Below are 25,520 nucleotides of genomic sequence, written 5' to 3'. Positions count from 1 at the left end.
AAACATATTATCTATATATTTCGAATAATCTCCTAAATCATCTTTTAAGATGCACATTTGCCATTCATAAAAGCTACCACCTGATTGTATGTCATTAAAAAAATACATTATATGAGATAATTATTTTTTTAGAATACGAATAGGTTGTTTGTATACAAACTACACAATCAGCTTACCATATATCACGTTCGACGTACGTTCAATGAGTAAGACATGAATGACGCTGACTGCTTTTGATTTTGTTTTGACTGCTTGACTGTCGGCAAGTAACTAAGGATATCACAGGTGAAACGTGAGCTGTGAACATATTCTAGCTGTCACTAAAACTAACCTAGTCTGTGTCTAGATGCATGACGCGCGTCATCATACCCGAGCTATGTTTAGTTGTTCCAACCTAACCTGACCTTACCCTGCGTGCCCTAACCTAACCTATCCTAAGGGTTGGTTTCACAAAGCCTTCTAAATTTCCGTTAAATTCTTGGTACCATTTTAACCTGATCTTTAGTTAAACTAAGAGAATTTTTTTTAGAGACGATAATCAAATATATCAATCAAGTTTTACGTTTTTTTAAAAGTAATTATGATAACTTTTTCATTTTTTTTGATATCTCAACTTGAAGTCTGGGTATTACATGGCTTGTGATTTATTAAAGGCTGGTTCAGTTATCAGTTCTTTCACTTTCATATTTTTCTTCATCTTTTCTTCAACAGATGTCAAAATTTAAAAATAACTCTTAAATGGAGAAAACCTATATTTGTGAACATGTATTTGAACACAAATAAAATGTTGTGAATAGTATATTTACCTCGATGATAGAATTGCCATAATTGGAAATTGAGTGTAAACAAATCAACGCTCGTCTGACAATTCTCGAATGCCCCAAAAAGAAAAAAATCACTAAATCACTATCACAATTGACAAAAACACACAAATTTGACAATAAGTTTATTGGTGACCAATTAACTTCCGAATGACTTCATGAAACTCATGGCGGTGAGGTTAGTATGAAACTTTGTGAAACTCATACGACATCAACGAATGATGAAAAAAAGCTATGTAAAATCGGACCTTTGATTCCTCTCCTTCTTTCAAAATATAACCTGACCTCACAAACCAAACATAAACGAATCTTATCCCTGATACAATGTGTAACCTAACCTAACCTCACAAACCAAACATAACCGAACGAATCTTATCCCTGATACAATGTGTAACCTAACCTAACCTAACAAACCAAACATAACCGAACGAATCTTATCCCTGATACAATGTGTAACCTAACCTAACCTCACAAACCAAACATAACCGAACGAATCTTATCCCTGATACAATGTGTAACCTAACCTAACCTCACAAACCAAACATATCCGAACGAATCTTATCCCTGATACAATGTGTAACCTAACCTAACCTAACATAACTTTCATTTAACGTTGGGTTGCAATCGTTCATGTGCGTCGGGAAATATCAGCGTTATCGAAAGTGGTGTCCCAATTCGACATCCTGACGAATCCTGAACGTTCCGATATTCAATTCGGAACACGATGAATTCAATTTTCACGTGAGTGAACAATTATATACAAGGAAATCCAACATTGAAAACAAAGGAGCGTGAATTCTCGCGCTGTGAATGAAGTATAACGTAATCAAAGGCAACCCAACCTTACCCACAGCTATCTACACTAGAAACCAAACGTAACCCTACCTTACCGAACCTAGCCTAACCTGACCTAGCATTTTTTTTAGATTACATGATCACATTCTCTCAATATCCCTTTTTACTGATATAAGTATTGGATTTTAAATTTTCAATAAATAAGTCACCCCATATATTATTGCTTCTCAGCAATAATCCCGCTAATGCACATATATTCTGTATAAGATAATAAATAAATAGTATGTTCAACATGATACGATAATTAAAGCCTGCATTTTTTCATTAATTTATTCGGCAGTCGCTTTGTGGTAATATGTATCCATTTTTAATTTCAGTTTAACTTGGTAAATATCAATATTTCTTAAAATTTATTGTGACACGTTTCGACGTATTCTAGATCATGAGGTGATTAAAAATGGTGAGGAATGCATCGAAACACGTGTCAAAACAAATTTCAGATTGGAATATGTAAATTAAAGCTTCTTCTTTTGAATTGTAAAGCTAATTTGCCAAATTAACTTTAAACTTTAAAATCGACCAACATTGTTATTCGTAATGTGACGAACCATTTCAATTAATGAAAATAAAGCTATTTAAGGGGTTAACACCACTTTGGCTCCAAGAAAAACGGGGATAACATTTTTCTTTTCACACAACTTTTTAGCACATTTTTATTTTATTATTGTAGTATTATTTATTACGTATAACTGAATACAGTTAAAAAATTAATTGTTGATATATGGCATAAGTCGTTCATTGAGAGAACTGCTCACTGTCAAATGCTTGCCGATAATGAGAGTTGTACATAGTTAGGGATATCGTTTGATATTAAGCGAATCCCCGTATTAATATTAATAGAATTCCTTGAAACATACGCGTAATAGCTAAAAAGTAGCGTTGAAAAAGAAATATAAATGAAAGTTGTTTGAAAAAAAAATGCTAAAAACGTTTTAAAAAATTGACTGTATTTAAATAATAAAAAATTCAAAAAAACTTCATCGAATTTTATGAGGTACTTCAAGGTATACAGTTTCCACCGGTTCATAAAAATTAATTCGAGAAAAACGCAAATGTAAAAAGCGTGATGCGTATTTCATCCGACTCCCTGACTTTGAATTGCCATTCCTATATAACTCAGGTAATATTCAGAACAATAAAACTCCTCAACTATTTTCATAAATAGAATCAATAATTAATGTCAGAGTGGTGTTACCCTTTAAAAATTATATTTAAATTTGTTCTTACGAAATTAATTAAGTACTTATATCAATAAATTCCCATCCTCAAACCCTCACACACATTTATATAGGCCCATGAAGGAGAGATGGGCAAGTATTGTAATATCAATCTCTTTCACAAAAGTGATTGATTTGACGCTGTGTTCATCTAGAAAAATCGAAAAATTTGAAAACTTAATTCATTATTCGTAAATTCTCATGTTTAATATGTATATTATTAGTTTATAGATGTGCGTAGATGCATGACGATGTGTAGAATATTAGTTAGCTGAAAAAAAAAGTATAAACTTTTTTATAATAATATGTGATATTTCTAAGTATAATGTTTTAATCTCCTCTGTTGCCTAAAACCAATTTTTCTCTTGTAAAATAATGTTAGTTCGCGTATTCCTAAATAAGTTCAGCACGATTTCAACATATATTTTTTTTTATTTCAAATTATTATGTTTTTTTATGTATGCCTAAAAAATCCTTTTGTCCGCCTCCGTAGTATTATAGTCAGCGCGCTCGGCTACCGTTCTGGAGGCCCCGAGATCAATTCCCATGGCGGTCAAATGAATATAAGCCATTTTTTCACTCTAATATTTATTGAATATTACCTTGACTGCGGAGGGCTGATCACCTTTCCTTCTCGTGTTAACGATCAAGATAACACTGCGTTTTTATGATGCAGTGCCCTATGCACCATCGGATGCGGATAAGGGTTTTAAAAAAGTCAGTTTAGCAATATCCCCAAAACGATAAAATCAGGACGATTTCAACACACGTCAATTTTTTTATTTCAAATAATTTATTAGGGGTTTTTATATAATATGTATGGTATTTTTTTAATGGAATTTGAGACGGTTTTGAAAAAAGATTTATCAATTCTTGATTCTATTTCTAGATATTTTAAATTATAAATAATACCTAAAACCTCCTCCGTTCAGACAATGGTGACATTCCATATCAAATTTCTTTGTTGTTTGAAGAGTTTTCTCTCAAAATTCAATTTTGGTCCCCTTCTGGCATCCATTGTAGTTCTTGCCAGACATGTTGTCTTTTGACATATACGAGATAATCCTCGTACACCATAACATGCCGAGGCATCTAGAGGAAACAGACATGATTACTCTTTGTAAAGTATAATCAAACATTCAGGAAGATTCTTAAGAAAATAATCAAAGGTTAAAATATGAATATTATAACCAAAGATAAATAAAGTGAAAAGATAAAATAATAAATTTTTTTGGAAGAAAAGGTTATGAGAGTTAAAGAAAGACAATTTATTTTTAATAACACATTTAAAGATCTATTACTCGTTTATAAATGTTGCTAACGATTGATTTTTAAACATAAAGACTTACTAAGTAAATGGCTTTTTTGAGATCCGATTTTGAACATAAAATGATATAAATTCGTCCAATATTGATCGAAAACCGAAAATATTTATCAAAACATTTAATATTTTGCATTAAAAACAAATACTTACTTTCAAACTAAGGTTTTTTAAGTGAACGAAAGCTTGCAAAACGTACGAGACATACAATTTTTCAAAAATTACATTTATGTTATTGTCGTTAAAAATTTCGTTAAGTTGGGCCACGTTTACATAGATTTCAAGCGTAAATGATACATTACGATAATAGTTAACTTCATAAATAATCATTTTAACTGGAATAGGGTATGATACAAGATAAAAGCAGTGGCGTGCACAGAGTTTTTAATCAGGGTAGGGAGTAGGGTTGGGTAAGGATATTGAAAGCTGTCCCACCGCATTCCCAAATCTGATACAAATGCATCTAGGCTTCCGACTGACCTCTCTTGCAAAGCAATTTATTTTTTAACTTAGTCACGAAAATTATTGAAAATGTGAAACAAAATTGTATCCCGGTTTTATTGTGAATATACATTTAATAGCTTTCAATATCCCTGTCATAATTTAATATTGAGTAAGGATATTAAAAGCTGTCCCACCGCATGCCCAGATCTGATACAGAAGCATCTAGGCTTCGTGACAGATCTGCTCTTGCTGAGCATTTTTTAAAAATTAAGTTGCGAAATTTATTGAAAATGTGAAACAATATAAAATTGTATCCCGATTTTATTGAGTAAGGATAAGGCTTAGTAGGCACTGGTCGTGATTCTATTGTATATGAAATACGAGCATTGCAGAGTAGGCACTGCTTTTCTGCCTATATAGAATGCACGCCTCTGGAAACAAGGGGTAGGGATCCAGATTAAGTATTTTTTCAAATGGAATTTTCGTTTTTATTTAAATTAAATATTTACAGGGTTTCTGAATACGGGTATTAAAAAGGTTAAGAAGGATAAAAATTTACGCGATTTATCCATTTCGTTTTGATTAATTAATGAAGGAGAGGCAGTAACGGAAAAAGTAAAGTTTTATAAAAAATATATTTAAATTCACGTGTTGAAATTGAGCTGAACTTTTCCATATCGTTACAAGGTTTTACAAAATAATGTTGTTTTGACTGACCACATGTGAATTTTATTTAAAGTTGACTCATTTTTTGAACAGTCAATCAGTCAATTATTTAAAACATTTTTAGCAATTTTTTTTTAAACAACTTTCATTTATTTTTCATTTTCAACGCTACTTTTTAGCTATTACGCTTATGTTTCAAGGAATTTTATTAATATTTATACCGGGATTCGCTTAATATCAAACGATTGTATAAAAAAAGTACAACTTCCATTATCGGCAAGCATTCGAAAGTTTTGAGCAGTTCAAAATAAAATTATAACAAAATAGTTTGGAAAATTTGCAAAAAAGGCATTACGCTTTAAAAAGATCGAAGTTCTTTAAAGTGATCGAGAATTAAAAAATACTCGTATCATTACCTATGATAAATTTTCGGTTGTAGCATGTATGTATATTATGTACAACAATGTATTGTCCGCCTCCATAGTGTAATGGTCAGCACGTTCGGCTACCGTTCTGGAGGACCCGGGTTCGATTCCCAAGGGGGGTAAGAATAAATATGAGTGATTTTTTCACTATAATATAATATTACCCTGGACTGGTACTTGAAGCGGAGGGCTGATCACCTTTCCTTCATGTGTAAGCGATCAAGATAACACTGCGTTTATATGACGCAGTGCCCTATGCACCATTGGGGCTCGGATAAGGGTTTTATTATTATTATGTATAGTAGAAGTTTTGATTAGCAAAACCCTTGTAACACTGAACAACAAATTTATTTTGGCATCTGAATAAGTTTCTAAATACTAGTACAGTGGACCCCAGAAATTCGAACTGTTTGGGGCTGTGGCCTGTTCGGATTTGAAAAGTTCGGATTAGCCGATAAATTTGTAATCCAGTACAAACATAGTACGTTGTACGCTCCTTTTACATTTCAATCAAATAATTTTTTACATTTCAATCTTATATTACAGTACTTGAGTAGCAATACAGGTACAATACATTATTAAATTTTCAATAATTTTTAAACGAGTTGTACATATATGGTTATTTTATGTATACTCGTATTCTTCAATCTTTGCTGGTTTTTAAAAATGTTTTCCTATTAATGTTTTTCTTCAAAATCTTATTCGGATTCCTGGATTTCGGATTTCCGCGGTTCTACTGTAGTTCTAAGAAAATTGCAATGCCTAGTACTGTGTAATTTAACAAAAAACCATGTTTCCTACTGTCGATGTCGCTTTATTAGATGTTAAAAATATCATTGTATTTTTATTTATATCTCAACATAGATGAAAAAGTTTTATTTAGATGCGAAATGGCAATATAGATGTTTAAAGACCTTACTGCACGTCTCATGTGGAAATCGGAAGTATTAACGTCACTGCTTAGTACGATTTTACTTGTAAATTATTTTGGAATATGACCATTAAAGGTTTAGTGTTATACATTATATTTCCATCTCAGTAAACTTCTTCATCTATTTTAAGACAAAAATAAAAAAAATAGTTCACATCGAAATATCATAAAAAAACATCAGCGTGGATATTTTCTTCAAACAAAAACAAATCAAGTATTTCAATGTTATGCGTGAATATCCTAATATAATTCCTATTGTTATCTTTAGTAATCAAAAAAACAGATTTTGAAACCAGTTATTATTGTTGCGTTGTCCAGTGTAAGTGTTTTCCATTGATATTTCGGTGTACAGTAAAACCTCGATATAACGGACCTCTATTTAACTAACTTTGGATATAACGGACAAAAAACCTCGTCAAATGTATAAAAAAACTTGTTAAATATTATACATGTTTAAATTCAAGTTTCACCGCATGTAAAAAAATTGCGGCCATGAAGTTATCCCGACGATCTAATAGCATTTATTGACTATTCATCAGATAACGAAGTTCAACTATTTATAAGCATTTTCGTAATTTTACGAAGGTGATTAAAACAGCAAAAAAAAACAGCAAACTTCAAAAGTGCAAACAAATCTTGATACCTTTTTCAAAGCAGGATTACCGAAAGCAAGCGCGTCGATATCAAACAGCAACGTCACTTCACGACGAGTGTTCGAGGATAATAAATAGAATTTCATTTATGTTTTTTTTTTTGTTTATTTAAGTTTTTGATTTACTTAAAATCTTTATTTATAAAACGGAATTTCGGCTTTAACGAACACTCCTTAATAATAAAAGTCTTGGATGATATACTTATATATAGCGCCATTTTCGTAAAATACTACCTCAAGGGCGCTTCTTCAGATATAGATTATGATATGAAAATGATAATGAGAGATAAAAAAATACATTAGAGAAAAACATCGTCAATCGTGTCAGAAGGGGGGAAAGTGGAGCCACCGTACTATTGCGCCTTCTTCTCGGTCTTCTTGGGCTGGAGCATGGCCAAGATGTTGAGCAGGACGCCTCCTTATGCGATGGTAATGCCGGAGAGCAGCTTGTTGAGCTCCCGTCATTGTGGATATTCAACTGCAGATGGCGGAGATAATGCTAGTCTTCCATTACCCTCAATTAGTCCGTTATACCGAGGTTTTACTGTCCTTGTTATGAACTAGATGAGCTTTGCATATCCCGCTGGATGTCGTGTTAAGTGTTGAGTGTGGTAACGCCGCGTTGTTGGGTCAGTCCCTCATATTGCAGGTGGCCAAGAAGGCGTCCGTCCTCAAGAGGAGGAAGTCCAGGAACAAGATGGAGGCGCCGGGAGTCGTGGGCAACGCCGGCTCCTGCGCGGAGAAGGGAATCCCGGCTGGAGACGGCAGGAGGGAGTCGGAAGGAGACGTGGTCTTCTACGTCGAAGAACCGAAAGCAGGTATGCTTCGATGATAACCCTGGATTTCATTGGTTTTTTATCCTGTGATGTTCAATTGATGACAGACCTTCTACCGTCTTTTTGAAACCCGATTGTATGACATTTGTTTTTATTTTATTAATACCTCGTAGTGTTTAATATATGACAGACCTTTCATCGTCTCTTTCTCAATGGTTTTTTTAATCCTGTGGTGTTTATTACATGACAGACCTTCCACCATCTCTTTGACCAGTGTCTGTACGACAGTGAGTACGACATTTTTTTTCATCCTGTGATGTTTAATAGAAGACAGACCTTTCATCGTCTATTTTACATTGCATTGCATTTGTTTTTTTTTAATCCTGTGGTGTTTAGTAGATGACAGACCTTGTACCGTGTCTTTAACACTGGATTGTATTTGTTTTTTTTGTTAATCCTGTAATGTTTATTAGATGACGGACATTCTACCATCTCTTTGACACTGGATTCTACGACATTTTTTCATCCTGTGATGTTTAATAGATGACAGACCATTTATTGTCTCTTTAACACTAGTTGTACGTGTTTTTTATTATCCTGTGGCGTTTCATTGATGACAGACCTTCCACTGTCTCTTTGCTACTGGATTACTGATCACCTTTGGTTCCCCAGGTACCCCTAACCGGGTCCGACGCATCGAGGGCTGCCCCGGAGGTCGGACGTTGGTCAGCCAAGCTTCTTCTGTTACAGAGGCGGCCAGCGACGAGATAGACTGCGACATGGACCAAGAGCTGCCGAGAGTCACAAAGTAAGAATTCATTCATCTCGCGGTGTCGCGGACTAGATGCGTTTGGGTGTCGTTTCCTTTTAGCTAAAGCATTTCCAGACTAGATAAATCACTATTGTCGAGTCTACAATCAGGTATTTCAATCAACTAAATTAACTAACTCACCTTCACGCCGCCTCCCCGCAGGGGTAGGCAGGGAGAATAGAACGCCATACCATCATGTTTTTGCAAATATTCTTCGCCTCTTCCACATTCATGCATCTCGACTATGTACTAACATTTTTGAGTGTGTCCAAATCCTTGTTAGTTTCTTCTTCACTTCGGCGTTATTTTTACATTTTGACATCTCATTTGAGGAAATAATCCGGTCGAATTATTATTTTTCTAACACCTATCAGCACCCAATGGTGCATAAGGCACATCGTATTGATGCATTGTTATCTTGATCGTTACTTAAGTGAAGGCAAGGTGATCACTCCTGCACTCCAGGGACCAGTCCAGGGTAATATAAAATAAATATTGAGAGTGTGAAATTTTATTCATTTTCAACCACCCCCCTGGGAATCGAACCCTCGATCACCAACGCGGTGGTTAAATCCGCTAACCATTACACAACGGAGGTGGTCAAATTAAAGAATTGAAAATCATGTAGTCAGTCGTCTCCCAGTTCGTAAAATAATCCTGTAAGGATCTTGCATACATCTAAATTAAAAGGTCTCTTCTGAACAAAAATTTATCAAATCAACCATAGATGGCTCCAGTGAACTAAATATAGAAATTTAAGTTTAATGTATGAGTTCCAAAAAAAATGTAGTGGATTGTCAATGATGGGTGGTAGGACGAATGTTACACGTGCGAAGCGATCACTTAACCAGCCAATGACAGGTCATTGGCCCTGTAAATACCTTCCATATTCTTCTTCATCTATGTTGAGATGTCAAAATGTAAATATCACGACTCATTGCTTGTGTGATCTTCACCATCACTTCATACCACACGAAACGTTTCGGTCACTTTAAATTTGTTTAAATAAGTATTTGTTTTCTAACATCTATAAATATGTCAACCTGACACAGCTTCACAGTCGTGCTTTTCGCCACAATACTTTAGGTTATTTGGAACAAAACAGATTTGTCAAAAAAAAAAATCTACTGTTATATTAGACAATTATTATTATTATTATTATTAAAATTATTTTATTGTAACCATATGTTTTTCGTCTGCCTCCGTAGTGTAATGGTCAGCACACTCGGCTCCCATTCTGGAGGTCCTGGGTTCGATTCCCAGGGGGGTCAAATAAATATAAATTTTTTTTAACTCTAATATTTATTCCATATTACCCTGGACTGGTACCTGAAGCGGAGGGCTGATCACCTTTCCTTCATGTGTAAATGATCAAGATAACACTGCATTTATGTGATGCAGTGCCCTACGCACCATCGGGTGCGGTTAAAAGCATAATTAAAAAAAAATATATTTCTTCTCTCAATTCTGAAAGACAGATAATACCGGTTTACTAATTTTTCTTCAGGAAATGAAAAAACCGTTTTCCTTATTGGGTAGTTTTCAGGAAGCCCTATTTCTATTTTTCTGTATCAATTTTTCTATTGTTATATCTCGATCTTTTTTGCTTTTTCAGTGTTTTACATTTGCTAGCTAGCTTTTTTAAATTTGTTACAAGCTTGGCAGAAATCATCAAGCTTTAAACATGTAAACTCATATAATAAAACACCATAATTTATGTTTTTCCACAGGCTGACAGAGGCTCACCGTAACGCCATCAGAGCAATAAGAAAAATCAAGTACTTCGTGGCAAGACGTAAATTCCAGCAAGCAAGGAAACCTTACGATGTGAGAGACGTGATCGAGCAGTACAGCCAAGGACATCTCAACATGATGGTCAGGATAAAGGTAAAATACCATATATTTATAGATTTGGCGTTTAGTTTGTAGAACTCCATTTTAATTTATGTATTAATTGTTCAATCAAACAGAGATTTTCTTCAGTCAAGTTATATTTTATTGTTAAAAAAGACATAAAAATTCAAATTGCGTGTTTAGCTTTTAAACTTTAATTCTCTCTCATTTGCCATGTCAATAGATTCTTCCTTTCCCAGAAAATAAATATAAGTGCACTTAAAACACTCTCCTTATCATTCATTGTTTACTTTGTGTAATACCACTTTTTTAAAACACTTATTTGTGACTACCGGTTTCGGAAAATCATTCCATCATCAGGTCATTAGAATTAAAATAGAATTATTACGATTTGACATTTGTATAAAAATAAAATTTTTGAAAGAGAGAAAGACGACAAATAAATCACAATTGAAATTCATTTGTCATACACACACACACACACACACACACGCACACGCACACGCACACGCACACGCACACGCACACTCACACGCACACACCCTCTCTTCTCTTTTTTTATCTCTTAATGTTCAACTTATTAAAACATAAATGTGGAATTATTGAATTGGCTTTGTTATTGTTAATGTAATTAATTTAAAAGAAAAAAATATGTGAAGCTGTTCAATTCCGGAACAAATAAAAATAAAATAAAGTTTAAACAATCTACAACATTTTGAGTGTGTCCAAATACTTGTTCACAAAATCTGGATTATCTCCAATTACAGGAGTTATTTTCATATTATTTTTTGACATCTCATCAAAGATGAAGAAGAATATGGAAGTCTGGGCATTTACGGGGCTTACGACCGTCATAGGCTGGTTTAAGTGATCACTTTACACACGTGTAACATTCACCAATTCTACCCATTATTGACAACCACACTACTCAAATTCATATATATAGAACTTCCTTGAAAAAAAAATTGGTTCATATATATAGAACTTCCAAGAATTTGAGTAGTGTGGTTGTCAATAATGGGTAGAATTGGTGAATGTTACACGTGTGTAAAGTGATCACTTAAACCAGCCTATGACGGTCGTAAGCCCCGTAAATGCCCAGACTTCCATATTCTTCTTCATCTTTGATGAGATGTCAAAAAATAATATTTAAACAATCTCTTTAAAATTCAAAACATCATAAATAAAATAATTGTTTAATTTGACTGTATCCAGGAGCTCCAGAGAAGGCTGGATCAGACTCTGGGAAAACCTGGAAGCTATCTGACCGGCATAGACAGAGTTGGAAACGTCAAGCCGATGACTGTGGGAGCAAGGCTCTACAGGGTAGAACAACAGGTAAACAACTATTCAATTAGATAAATAAAACTCAAACTTTGTTTTTAACCACTTTTGTTTTTGCTACTTCTTTTCTAACCGGTTTAATTTATTTATTTAGTTTATAAAAGGTGGCATAAATCTTTAAAAAAACTGTTTCATTATTTATCTTTGTTTTTTTTTTAAAGAAGATCATCATCTGAAACTTATCAGATCTCTCAGTCTTCCTGTTCATAGTGAACATCGTGGTTCACTCGTATATTCAATGCGGTACCCTTTGCACCACTTGGGTAAGGATAAAGAAAAAATAATGGAATAAAAAACTTCCAAGTCTTCTTGTTACTTTGGAATGTTTCAAATCAGATCTTCAGTTGTCACCAATTAATTTTTAAATGGTCGTCTTCTTGTATTTTTTTGTTTCAAATCAGACCTTCAGTACTTCAATTGTCACCAATCAGTTTTTGAATGGTTGGAAGACATTTCCTGATTATACAGCTTATATTTCAACACTCTCCTTATCATTCGTCGTTCACTTTGTGTAATACCACTATAATAAACACTAATTCGTCACTACCCGTTTCGTCGTTCACTTTGTGTAATACCACTATAATAAACACTAATTCGTCACTACCCGTTTCGTCGTTCACTTTGTGTAATACCATTATAATAAATACTAATTCGTCACTACCCGTTTCGTCGTTCACTTTGTGTAATACCACTATAATAAACACTAATTCGTCACTACCCGTTTCGTCGTTCACTTTGTGTAATACCACTATAATAAACACTAATTCGTCACTACCCGTTTCGTCGTTCACTTTGTGTAATACCACTATAATAAACACTAATTCGTCACTACCCGTTTCGTCGTTCACTTTGTGTAATACCATTATAATAAATACTAATTCGTCACTACCCGTTTCGTCGTTCACTTTGTGTAATACCACTATAATAAACACTAATTCGTCACTACCCGTTTCGTCGTTCACTTTGTGTAATACCACTATAATAAACACTAATTCGTCACTACCCGTTTCGTCGTTCACTTTGTGTAATACCATTATAATAAATACTAATTCGTCACTACCCGTTTCGTCGTTCACTTTGTGTAATACCACTATAATAAACACTAATTCGTCACTACCCGTTTCGTCGTTCACTTTGTGTAATACCACTATAATAAACACTAATTCGTCACTACCCGTTTCGTCGTTCACTTTGTGTAATACCATTATAATAAATACTAATTCGTCACTACCCGTTTCGAAATAATCCTTCCACCACTAAAATGACATTATTTCAGCTTGGAAACATGGACAAGAAGCTGGACCAGTTGGTGTACGTGTTGAATTCTCTCTCCCTGAAGCAGCCCCTGCCGTACATAGCGGACACGGAGCCCCCGGGCCCCTAGCGGCGCCTGTCGACCCCGGGCTCCGCCCCCCCGCGGGACTGACACAAGCCCGAGGGGGCGCGCCGCCCCCGCAGCCGGAGCGCCGCTCGCCTCACCCCCACCACCGCGGAGACCTTCATTTAGGGGGCCAACACCGGAGATGGCTGGCAATTTTAGTTCATAAGCACGAACATAATAAATTAGAAGTATTATTATTATAGGTATCTCAACTATGTCGTTTTTCGTGAATGAAGAAGGAAGTCCGAGCTTATTTTATAGGTGTCTCGACTTCAGATGAATCATCAATGGTTTTACATGAAAGAAGATGGAAGTCTGAGCTTATGTTATAGGTGTCTCGACTTCAGGTGAAACATCTATGGTTTTATATTAATTAAGATGGATGTGTGAGCTTATATTATAGGTGTCTCGACTTTAGATGAAACATCTATGGTTTTACATGAAAGAAGATGGAAGTCTGAGCTTATGTTATAGGTGTCTCGACTTCAGGTGAAACATCTATGGTTTTATATTAATTAAAATGGATGTGTGAGCTTATGTTATAGGTGTCTCGACTTTAGATGAAACATCTATGGTTTTACATGAAAGAAGATAGTCTGAGCTTATATTACAGGTGAAGATGGTAGGTATATTACATGAAAGAAGATGAAGTTTCAACTTCAGATGAAACCATCAATCGTTTTATATGGCTAAAACTGGCATTTGGCTGGCCTTAAGTCATCACTTTATATACTTGTGTAACCTTCATCATTCAACTGATACAACCACAAACAGCCATACTTCCAAGTCTGTCGAGTTTTACCCACATGTGAAAGGGATCCAAGACCATTTGCATATATGGTTTTTGGAACTTGTGTTCCAAAACATGCAATATGGATATTCAAGGGGGAAAAAATGGCGAACGTCAAGAGCACTTAAGCGAGCCAAATGCCAGACCCTGAGACTGCTTAGACTGCTTCCATCTTCTTTCATGGGAAACGATAGACGTTTAATTTAATGTTGAGACACGTATAAATATTGATATATCATCCGTAAGTTGCATTATCTAGTTTCTGATATAGAATAAGAATACATTGTCAAAGTATTAACTTTATATCGGCTATTAGTGAGTATGCCTTACTACCATTCCAGCTCCAGGGTGTAGCGTCCGGTTTTTTTTACAGATCTTAAAAGAGAGATTTATCTTTTTATCTTATCATGGGCCACATAGAGGTTGGCCCATGCCAACCTCTATGTGGCCTTCATTTCCACACTGAAAGTTGACAATCATTTTGGATTGCCATAAGTATGCCATGCATACGCTTTGGTTTTATCTGAATGATACAAATAAGTTTGAATTATTATGAAAAACATATGCAAAAATGTACATACGAATCAACTTGTAAATTGTTTCAACATATTTCAATTAATTTTCATTATTGTATATAATAGGTAATTGGCAATATATCGTAGTCGTACAGGAGAAAGTGACCAACTACCAAAATGTAAAATGTTCAGTAAGGCCATTGTAGTCACTTTTGCTTGGCAAGAAAATAAACACCAATGCAGTTAGTCATTTTTAACAAGTCAATATATTATGCTTCCAAGTTTAAAATCGTTTGGGATTTTTTCAGGGCGATATTAAGCTAGTTATATATTAAATAGTTACTGATCACGTTTTTGTAAAACAATGCACTTGGTCACTTTCTCCTGTATGACTACGATATATATAATATATATATATATATATATATATATATATATATATATATATATATATATATATATATATATATATATATATATATATATATATATATATATATATATATATATATATATATATATATATATATATATATATATATATATATATATATATATATATATATATATATGTATATATATATATATATATATATATATATATATATATATATATATATATATATTTATATATATATACATATATATATATATATATATATATATATATATATATATATATATATATATATATATATATATATATATATATATATATATATATATATATATATATATATATATATATATATATATATATATATACACACACACATACACACAAGTATATATACTATGGACCGTATATTGGGATTACTTTGCGAGTGTTTTTACCTAGAATTCTCACTCATGAATTACATGAAATTATAGTATCATTAAACATAAAGAGTAAATCCACTCACGAGTAGGCATAGGCTATGAAACTTAAAAAGTTGAAGCCTGAGCAGGGTCATGATAAGCGGTGTTGCATAAGCCGTAGCTAGATTTCAGAGTCACCTGGACGTTAGGTAATTAAAAAAATGGGGCTGATTTTAAACACAATTATAAATTGACGTTGATTTTTTTGACATCATAGCATTGGGGGAAATATTTGGACACACTTAAAGCGCTATACTGATGTTTTATTTGGTTTTGATTTAAGAGGCAAAATGATAAAATTCCTAAACACATCTTCCTGATAATAGTTTCTATATAGCAGCTGAAACGTCGACACACTATATTGCTCACTCCTTTCAAGAACGTCATAAATCAAAAAACTTGATTTTTCAGGAGAACGTTTTTAAAGTTGAAAAATATAATACAATGTATTAAAAATAAATATGAAGCCACTTACTGAACTTTTTACTATGCAACAGATCTTTTTAGGTAAAACCTGAATTTTTCTCCATTTGAAAAATATTTATTATATTTTTTAAAAATAATTAAACAATACCTTTTCATCAAAATGCAAAAACAACATTTTCTGCCCTGTAGCGGGTAAATATTTAGTTTAAAATATGCCTCTTTTGCTGGGATATAATACATTTTCTGAGCATTCCGAAAACATGCCCTGATAATAGATACTCAAAATTCACGATTTTTGATTTATGACGTTCTTGAAATGAGTGAGCGATATATCGGTATGATATCTTAAAAACCTAATTTAATATAAGACATATGGAAATGAAATATTAAATTTTCTAAAATGCACAATCTTGGTGTAAAGTAACCCGACTATGCGGTATTATCATTTTAGGGTGCTATTATCTATAATTGAAACACATTTTCTTTATAAATAAAAAAATTATGGGTATTTATGATATACTTATAACGTAATTATAATCAACTGTCATTCCTTCGAAATGCGTTACGGGTATTTTTTTTAATCTTTTAAAAACTCGGCCAAAATTCAAATACACTTCGATGTGAAAATGAGACGCATTTTTCAATTATTTTATTTTTGACTCCAACCTGATGCCTTTAATCATGATTTAGAGGAAAATTTGCTTACAACATTTTGAGTGTGTCCAAATACTTGTTCGCAAAATCTGGATTATCTCCAATTACAGGAGTTATTTTCATATTATTTTTGACATCTCATCAAAGATGAAGAAGAATATGGAAGTCTGGAGTGACAAAATTTGCTGTCGAAATATTTTTGAAAGTGCGTAATGAAAAAAGAATAAGAAAATTTAATTAATTGATTCGGTAGTCACTTCTTGGCAGAATTTATCCATTTTTTATTAAAGTTTTACTTGATTTATCAATAGATATATCTATCCATTATAAATTAAGTTTTTAGTTTTAGAAAAAGTGGTATTTACCACGTTAACTTAAATTTTTAAATGTAAATATTCTCTCTAAATTGCCTGATGTTTTTTTTTAATTAAAACACATATTTCTAGATGTGTCTCCACATTATATCCCATTTTTTATAAGTATTTAAGAAATAAAGAGACAAAATGATTTACGGCTGAGGCAATCTCTTTAAGGCTATAATCTATTTTAAAATACTCCTTTTAACATTCAATTGTTTATTAAATATGACCATTTCTTGGCAAAATATGGCTAACTCCATTCAGATAGATTTCGATCCGTTTTAGTAAATCTGCTTCATATAAATAAATATACGTATGATATTGAAGTCGTGGAAAGAACCGAGGTCTGTACAATTTGCATGGATCCAAGATTTACAAGATCCACTAGACTTACTAAAACAAAACGACCTTTTAAGTATAAACTACCGTTGACTGTATTTTGCCAGGAAGAGTCAAAACAACCTGCAATATTTAGAATAGAGGAAATATTTCCTACAATTTCAATCTAAAATAATTATATTAAATTTTGACTAATGTTTTTAACGTATTATATTTATAAGTTCATAATAATAGAGATTGATATATCAAGCAATAATTTAAAGTTTTAAGTAGTTATTTAGTAGACTTGTAAAGTAACATATTTATAGAATTTTGACTATCAAGTATGCGGCCTAAGCAGTTATATGTTCTCACGTCTCGAGACACTAAGTTCACAATGAATATTTATACATGATAATTGGAAAAAAGCTTTATTGAATGTAATTAAAATACATAATACATATATATATATATATATATATATATATATATATATATATATATATATATATATATATATATATATATATATATATATATATATATATATATTTATATATATATATATATATATATATATATATATACATATATATATATATATATATATATATATATGTATATATATATATATATATATATATATATATATATATATATATATATATATATATATATATATAATTTTAAAAATATCTATTAGTATAGTAGAATTAGATCTGCGATCTCTCAGAAGAATGTGCGACAAAACGATGTATGATAGATGTACGAATAGTGAAATAAGGAAGGAATGCAAAGCTGAGATAAGCATTATCGATAGAATTAAGAAAGGTGTGTTGAGATGGTTTGGACATGTAGAACGAATGAGTGAGGAGAGAACGGTAAAACAAATTTATGAGGCGAATGTTAGCGGGAAAAGAAGCAGAGGAAGACCGAGAAAAACATGGCACGATCAGGTATGCCAAATACTTGAAAGTGGTCAGGTTAGGAGTCGTAACAATCGGCGGGTATGTATGAGGAGATGCATGAACGTGGAAGAGGCGAAGAATGTTTGCAAGGACAGAGTGGTGTGGCGCTCTATTCTCTCTGCCTACCCTTGCGGGGAAGCGGCGTGATGGTTAGTTAGTTAGTTAGTTAATAGTAGAATTAGGAAAACAGATAGATCGTAACAGCACAAAAAATACATTTAGTTGTTCTTAAAGGAATGAAGGACCAGAAAAATATATGGTAAACTTAAAAAGTATGAAATGTGTATTTTTGAAAATTTGATTTTAGTATAATACATAATATATATTCTTGTCTTTGTCTCACTATCTTTTTTACCAGAGCTTATTCGATATTATATCGGTACTGTTTATCTATGATAGTATATCCATCGATGTGAAATATAAATTAACGATATAATATATATTTGAAGTTTACTAACTTTGTGATTTTCCATTTTATGATTAAAATGTAACTTTGTTTTAAAATCAATATAAGTGTTTTATTATAACTTGATTATAATGTCTACCGGTTTCGAAGCTACAGCTTTTTTATCAAATTAGCTTCGAAACCGGTAGACATTATAATTAAGTTATAATAAAATATTTGTAGAGATTTTAAAACAAAGTTGCATTTTAATTATAAATTATCGATTTTATGCCTTTATGTAATGTTTATGGATGACGAAAATTCTAGGTTCTTTTTGGATTCATGTATAATGCATTCATATGTACAACTTGACAGATGCCATATATATTATTATATATTTGTCAAACAAGACGAACGATAAATGACATGAAATAAAATTATATTGACGTTTTGTAACATTAAATGTGACCGGTACATATACACGAATATCGAATGGCCGACCAACCATCATTTTTCAAAATTGCAACCTGGCAACCATGGATATAATATGGATGTATTAAAAATTTCCAAAATGGTGATTTTTCGGTATGATTTTCCTGAGATAAAAGCTACCTTTTGGCTAACTGTTCCTTCAGAAAATATTTTCAAAGGTATTGAATAGGTACTTACTACTGCTTCCTAAACTATTTTTTTTTTTTACATATTTTTAAGAAATATGCACCGATTTTCTCTTTTTTCTTTATGACTTTAAACACGTGAAGTATATCGCGAAATGATGCATTGAAACAAGGCTATTACTTTCACCTGACCCAACGTATATTTCATATATTCGACCAGATGAAAGTAATTGATTGGATATGCCTGTAAAAATTCAAATAATAGTTGTGAAAAATTCAAAAGTAAGCTTTTGAAATGAGAGGGAAATGAAAATTATGAAAGGGCAGTTTGAAAGGAAAACTTGTAGGTATGTTTATGACCATATAAGTGTGTACGTTTGAAATGATGACTTACATGGTTGTGAAAGGCAACTGTGTTTGTTTGAATAAATATACATCAATGCAACATTTTGAGTGTGTCAAAATCTGGATTATCTCCAATTACAGGAGTTATTTTCATATTATTTTTTGACATCTCATCAAAGATGAAGAAGAATATGGAAGTCTGGGCATTTTCGGGGCTGACGACCGTCATAGGCTGGTTTAAGTGTTCACTTTACACACGTGTAACATTCACCAATTCTACCCATTATTCTTCTTCTTCTTCTATCCATATTCGCTCCCTAGGTGGAGCATATGGCCAACACGAGTCGTCTCCAAGTCACTCTGTCACGCGATATCTCCTTGGCTTCCTCCCAGGTCAGTCCGGCGTCTCGAAGTTCCGCTGAGTATAGTCGGTGAATGGTCGTCAGCGGCCTTCCGGGGCGCCGGAATCCTCGGGGTTGGAAGAAGAGACATGAGGGATTGATGCCCTCAGGTGGCATTCTAAGGACATGTCCCAACCATGTCCACCTTCTATTAACATACTACTAATATAAGAGTTTCTGCTTAATAAAAGCTTCTTTACATCTCACCAATAGATGTCTCTAGTGAAGGTTCTAGTGATTCAAGAACAAGGTTTCCAAATTGGTTCATATATATATATATATATATATAGAACTTCCAAGAATTTGAGTAGTGTGGTTGTCAATAACGGTTAGACTTGGTGAATGTTACACGTGTGTAAAGTGATTATTTAAACCGGCCTATGACGGTCATCAGCCCCGTAAATGCACAGACTTCCATATTCTTCTTCATCTTTGATGAGATGTCAAAAAATAATAATACATCAATGCAATCAATTACATGGTAGTGAAAGGCAAGTATGATGATTTGAAATGATAACTTACACGGTTGTGAAAGGGAAGAATGTTTATTTGAAATGAAAACTTACATACATAGTTGTAAAAGGCAAGAGTGATAATTTTAATTTGATATTATTATAATTTGTGATGAAGAATGAAGCATGAAAGACTAGTACAATATGTTTGACTTTCAAATTCAACTTTCAGGCTTTATTTTAATGAAAATATTTTTGTTGTAGGTTCAATGGATCATATATGTAATGACTTATTTGTTTTTAGAGAAAAAAGTCCTACTTTTTTACAAATATCTTTTATTTAAACTTTTAAACGAAATTGTAAAGCACATTGACTTTTTTTTAAATATGTCATTTCTTATTAAAATTTAACGTACATAGTAAGTTATTTAAAAATACATGCATATCATTTATTGTACATTTTACAAAAATAAAGCCATAGATGGATAAATGAAACGCGATTTATAAAATATGTATTAGTTGAACTTTTAGTATTCCAGAATTAGATGATAATTAATTTCTTGAATATTTTAAAAATTAATCTTGACGTAGATCGACTATTGTGAAACATTATTACTCAACAAAACATTGACAATTGATTAACAAGTGATATTGTAAAAATTATTAAGTACTTAGGAAATGATAGATTTGAATTATTAGAAACATTAACTTTTAATGATCTTTTTTAAACGATTACACTGGCCAACGATTTACAACTTTTATTTTGTAACTGGCATGAAAATACCTGATCTTTATGCACTTTGCATGGCTGAATTCAAAAACGAAAGCAAAAAAAGGTAACACGTCACAGTTTTTAAATATGGATATTTTTAATTCTGATATTGACTAATAATAATAATAAAACCCTTATCCGCACCCCAATGGTGCATAGGGCACTGCGTCATATAAACGCAGTGTTATCTTGATCGTTTACACATGAAGGAAAGGTGATCAGCCCTCCGCTTCAGGTACCAGTCCAGGGTAATATTGAATAAATATGGCAGTGAAAAAAATCACTTATATTTATTTTACTCCCGCCTCCGTAGTGTAATAGTCAGCACGCTCGGCTACCGTTCTGGAGGTCCCGGGTTCGATATTGACTAAAGTTTATCGAATTATTCATGTATAAATATATATATATTTATAAATATATATTTATATATATATATATATATATATATATATATATATATATATATATATATATATATATATATATATATATATATATAAATATATATATATATATATATATATATATATATATATATATATATATATATATATATATATATATATATATATATATATATACATATATTTAATGCTATTGCATTCAATATTAATTAGTTAATATATTTCCACTGTTACTCCATAATTATCAGTACTTTTTAAAATCCCTTAGACCTTAGACTAAAACAAGTCTAGATACCAACCACCATTACGGTTTCAACGTATGGGGTCCATACAAATAATAATTTTACTGTAACATCAATACTTGACGTGATACAAGTTTGTCACCATATAGACTTTGAATAAGTACGATTAAATTTCAGTTACAAAATTATTGTTGGCCAGTGTTATTAGAATTTGAATATACTTTTTGTAAAGTAAAAATACCTACAGATTTCTGCCCATTAGTAATATAAAATAAAATCACAAACAAAATATATATAGGAACGAAAAAAATTAGATTGTAGAAAAAAAAATAGAGTAGAATCGATGGGTCGAACTCGCAATAATATCGTGCATAGTTTATTTATTCAAACCACAAAATAATAAATAAATAAAACCTTATAACATTGTATATTGGGACCCTTTACGACAATTAAAAAAGTAAATATTAATATATGGGACCTACCTTGCCTAACACGATGTACTTTTAGTAGTCTAAGCAATATTTGATTTAAAATCTCACTATTTTTATAAATACTTTTGTTTCGGTATCTGCTGGATTCGGTTCTGGTTACTACCGACGTACGAGTAACAGGACTGGATTAGGGTATAGCAACGCCTTCTGTCACTTGGTAAATATGACGAATATCTAATTTAATACACACATTTATTTACCTCTACGGATCTTTGATATGTTTGCTTTATCACGCAGAAAAAGAACCACGCTAAAAATACGATCAAATGTGTTTTTTTTTTAAAGTTTGCGATACTATATAAAAACCTTTTAAAATTTATACTAGTAGAAATTAAAATGTTTGTACATAAAGTCATTTAATCTGACTCTAACTAGGGACATTTTATTCCTTTTTATGTGATATTTGTAAAAATAAAATTTAAAATTTAATATAATCCATTGAAATATTTATTTAACTCTGTAGCTCAAATTAATAAATAAATGATAAGAATATAAAAGTATGTAATTAAAAAGAATTATTGTGATCTTTAATTTATATCAAAAATAGGTTTAAATAATTTAATTAGGAAATAATATTGAGATACTTAAAGTACACTTAGAACTAATTGTAAACGCGGTCCATTACTGAGAATAAAGGGAATTTTAAATTATAACACAATTTTCACGAGTCTACAAAACTTTTTGTATGGCTTAGAGCTTTATCACTTCACGCTGTATGTATATATTCGACTTAGCAACTCCACCATATGATTTGTAATGGGTTAGCAACTGCAGGTTTATAACATGTAATGCGAAACTCGTGTGATCTTAATTAAAAATTAATTTTTCATAAATTATTTGTATTTATTTAGCAACTTGAAGATAATTGTTTATTATGAGTTAGCAACTCGAAGATTCTGACTTGATTTTACACTATATATTTATAATCTGTGAAAATGTGAAATTCATTTAACACTTAATCTTCTAAAATTATTTGTATTTTTTAAGCAACTTCGAGACAGAGAGCTTATTTTGTGTTAATAATTATTTATAATGGTTTAGAAACTCGAATATTTTGATGTAATTTCACACTGCGTGTTTTAGAATATGTAATTAATTATCAACTTGTTTAAGTATTTATTCACAATTTATTATTGTAATTTGTAATAGGTTATTTTTACTTCTACTGGTGAAATAATTACAAATGCATATTTTATAATGGATTAGCAACTGGAAGATTTAAAAATGTACGTTTGTACAATGTTAGCAACTTGAAGCCGATGAGCTTTATTCGCGTATTATGGTATTATGGTAATATGGTAAGACTCCCTGTTCTGCTCATTGATGAACCAAAGCTCACGCTATTCCGCTAAAAAAGGTTGAAATCTAAAAAAGCTAAACAAATGTTACGTCACTCAAGTCGGTTGGTGAGCAAACGTTTCCTAAAATGTTTTTTTACCATAAGTAATGTGATTTTTTAATTTAAATAAACCTAAAAGCAATAATCTCATGTCGTTTGTCACGAATCAATAATTAAGGTTAGTAATTGTTATGATCTAAACTTGGTAATCAAAAACTCTTTTTATTTATAGGATTAAGATAAGACCGCCCATATCATGATCGATTGACAGAATATTCACGTGATTGACAGTTTTAATTAAATGTTGAATCAGCGTCTCAATTTTTTTTTAAATATTTAAATTATTTATATTATTTCTTGATCTTATCTATACGGATTCCACATTCAGTCAGAAACTTCGGGGTTAACGTTAATGTGTGCACTATGTTCTTTGTTTCTCCAGTTTTTCTGTATGTAATAAAAATTATATTGCTACAATAAGACATTCAACTATCTTTGTTCTGCTGTATTTGCACCAAAATCTAAAAGATAGGTTAGATTTTTTTTTTGGTTTCTGAAATAATATCGAATGAGGAATTTATTAATATGCACAAGTTAGAATTGTTTTTAAGACTTTTCCCACAAAATATTAACATATGCTAAAATTTTAACGATGAAGTTAATTGTATATAATATTTTAAAATCAAAACACTTCAAAGTAACTTTAGACATAGTCAATATAAGAATTAAAATACTAATTTTAAAATTCTTACAATAATTTTTCTACTTCTCGACTAAGTAGAATCTGAAAAACTAAAGATACTTTAGTATATTTGTATGTAGATTTCTGTTGAAAAATAAAATGAAACGTTTTTCCAATCTACACCTACTAATGTGACTAACGCCTCGAAAAGTCTACCCTGACAAAGTTTCTCCCGCGGGCCATTCATCTTCATTTATCTCAGTCATTCTGACAAGCTTGCTCCGCAGGAATACCGCATCCGATGTACGATTGTAATATCTACATTTAATTTTTAATTAATCGATCAAAAAATATTAACACGTTAAACGCCATGGTCACCGGTGACCACGCCTGTGTTGGACCGCAGCGCCATGGGGGGCACCAGTGACCTTAATCAAGAGCTGTATTCAAAGTTTAAGTACTTTCGTCCGCCTCTGTGGTGTAATGGTCAGCACGCTCGGCTACCGTTCTGGAGGTCCTGGGTTCGATTCCCAGGGGGGGTCAAATAAATATGAGTGATTTTTTCACTGTAATATTTATTCAATATTACCCTGGACTGGTACCTGAAGCGGAGGGCTAATCACCTTAACGATCAAGATAACACTGTGTTCATATGAAGCAGTGCCCTATGCACCATTGGGGTGCAGATAAGGGTTTAATAATAAAATATAATATTCAAAGTGCTTTAACTATGGTACCCAAATCAAAAAAATAAACAAACTAATATATTATTAAAATACGTAAATTACCGAAAAGTTTTTGTGAATTTTGAAAATTGTCAAATTTTAGTATCGGGGTTTAACGTGTTAAAGGTACATGGGTACGCGTACACACACGCGTGTGTGTATTCATTCATATTTTTTGGCATCATTAACATCCTGACAATATTGATTGTCTACTGTTTTCAAAATGCCAAAGCCGTTAGAAATAATAAAAATGTCTGGATATTTATGTTATCTCTACGC

General features: G+C 32.0%; 1 protein-coding gene across 1 annotated transcript in view; it reads left to right on the top strand.

Annotated features, from left to right (window-relative positions):
• The window catches only part of LOC148301038 (potassium voltage-gated channel subfamily KQT member 1-like), a 33,575-nt gene extending 19,863 nt beyond the window's left edge, over window positions 1-13,712 (top strand). Inside the window, exons 6-10 of the mRNA XM_088273895.1 lie at window positions 7,967-8,150; window positions 8,781-8,916; window positions 10,650-10,806; window positions 11,989-12,111; window positions 13,394-13,712. Coding sequence (XP_088130021.1) covers window positions 7,967-8,150; window positions 8,781-8,916; window positions 10,650-10,806; window positions 11,989-12,111; window positions 13,394-13,501 — 708 coding nt within the window. The 3' untranslated portion in view covers window positions 13,502-13,712. The remainder of the gene's footprint in view (window positions 1-7,966; window positions 8,151-8,780; window positions 8,917-10,649; window positions 10,807-11,988; window positions 12,112-13,393) is intronic.
• Window positions 13,713-25,520: the final 11,808 nt, after the last annotated feature.

This window comes from Brachycentrus maculatus, unplaced genomic scaffold (genome assembly GCF_059751285.1).
Source record: "Brachycentrus maculatus isolate JH-2025_06_01 unplaced genomic scaffold, ASM5975128v1 h1tg000619l, whole genome shotgun sequence".
Classification (NCBI taxonomy): domain Eukaryota; kingdom Metazoa; phylum Arthropoda; class Insecta; order Trichoptera; family Brachycentridae; genus Brachycentrus; species Brachycentrus maculatus.
This window is presented reverse-complemented; position numbering and strand designations above follow the sequence as displayed.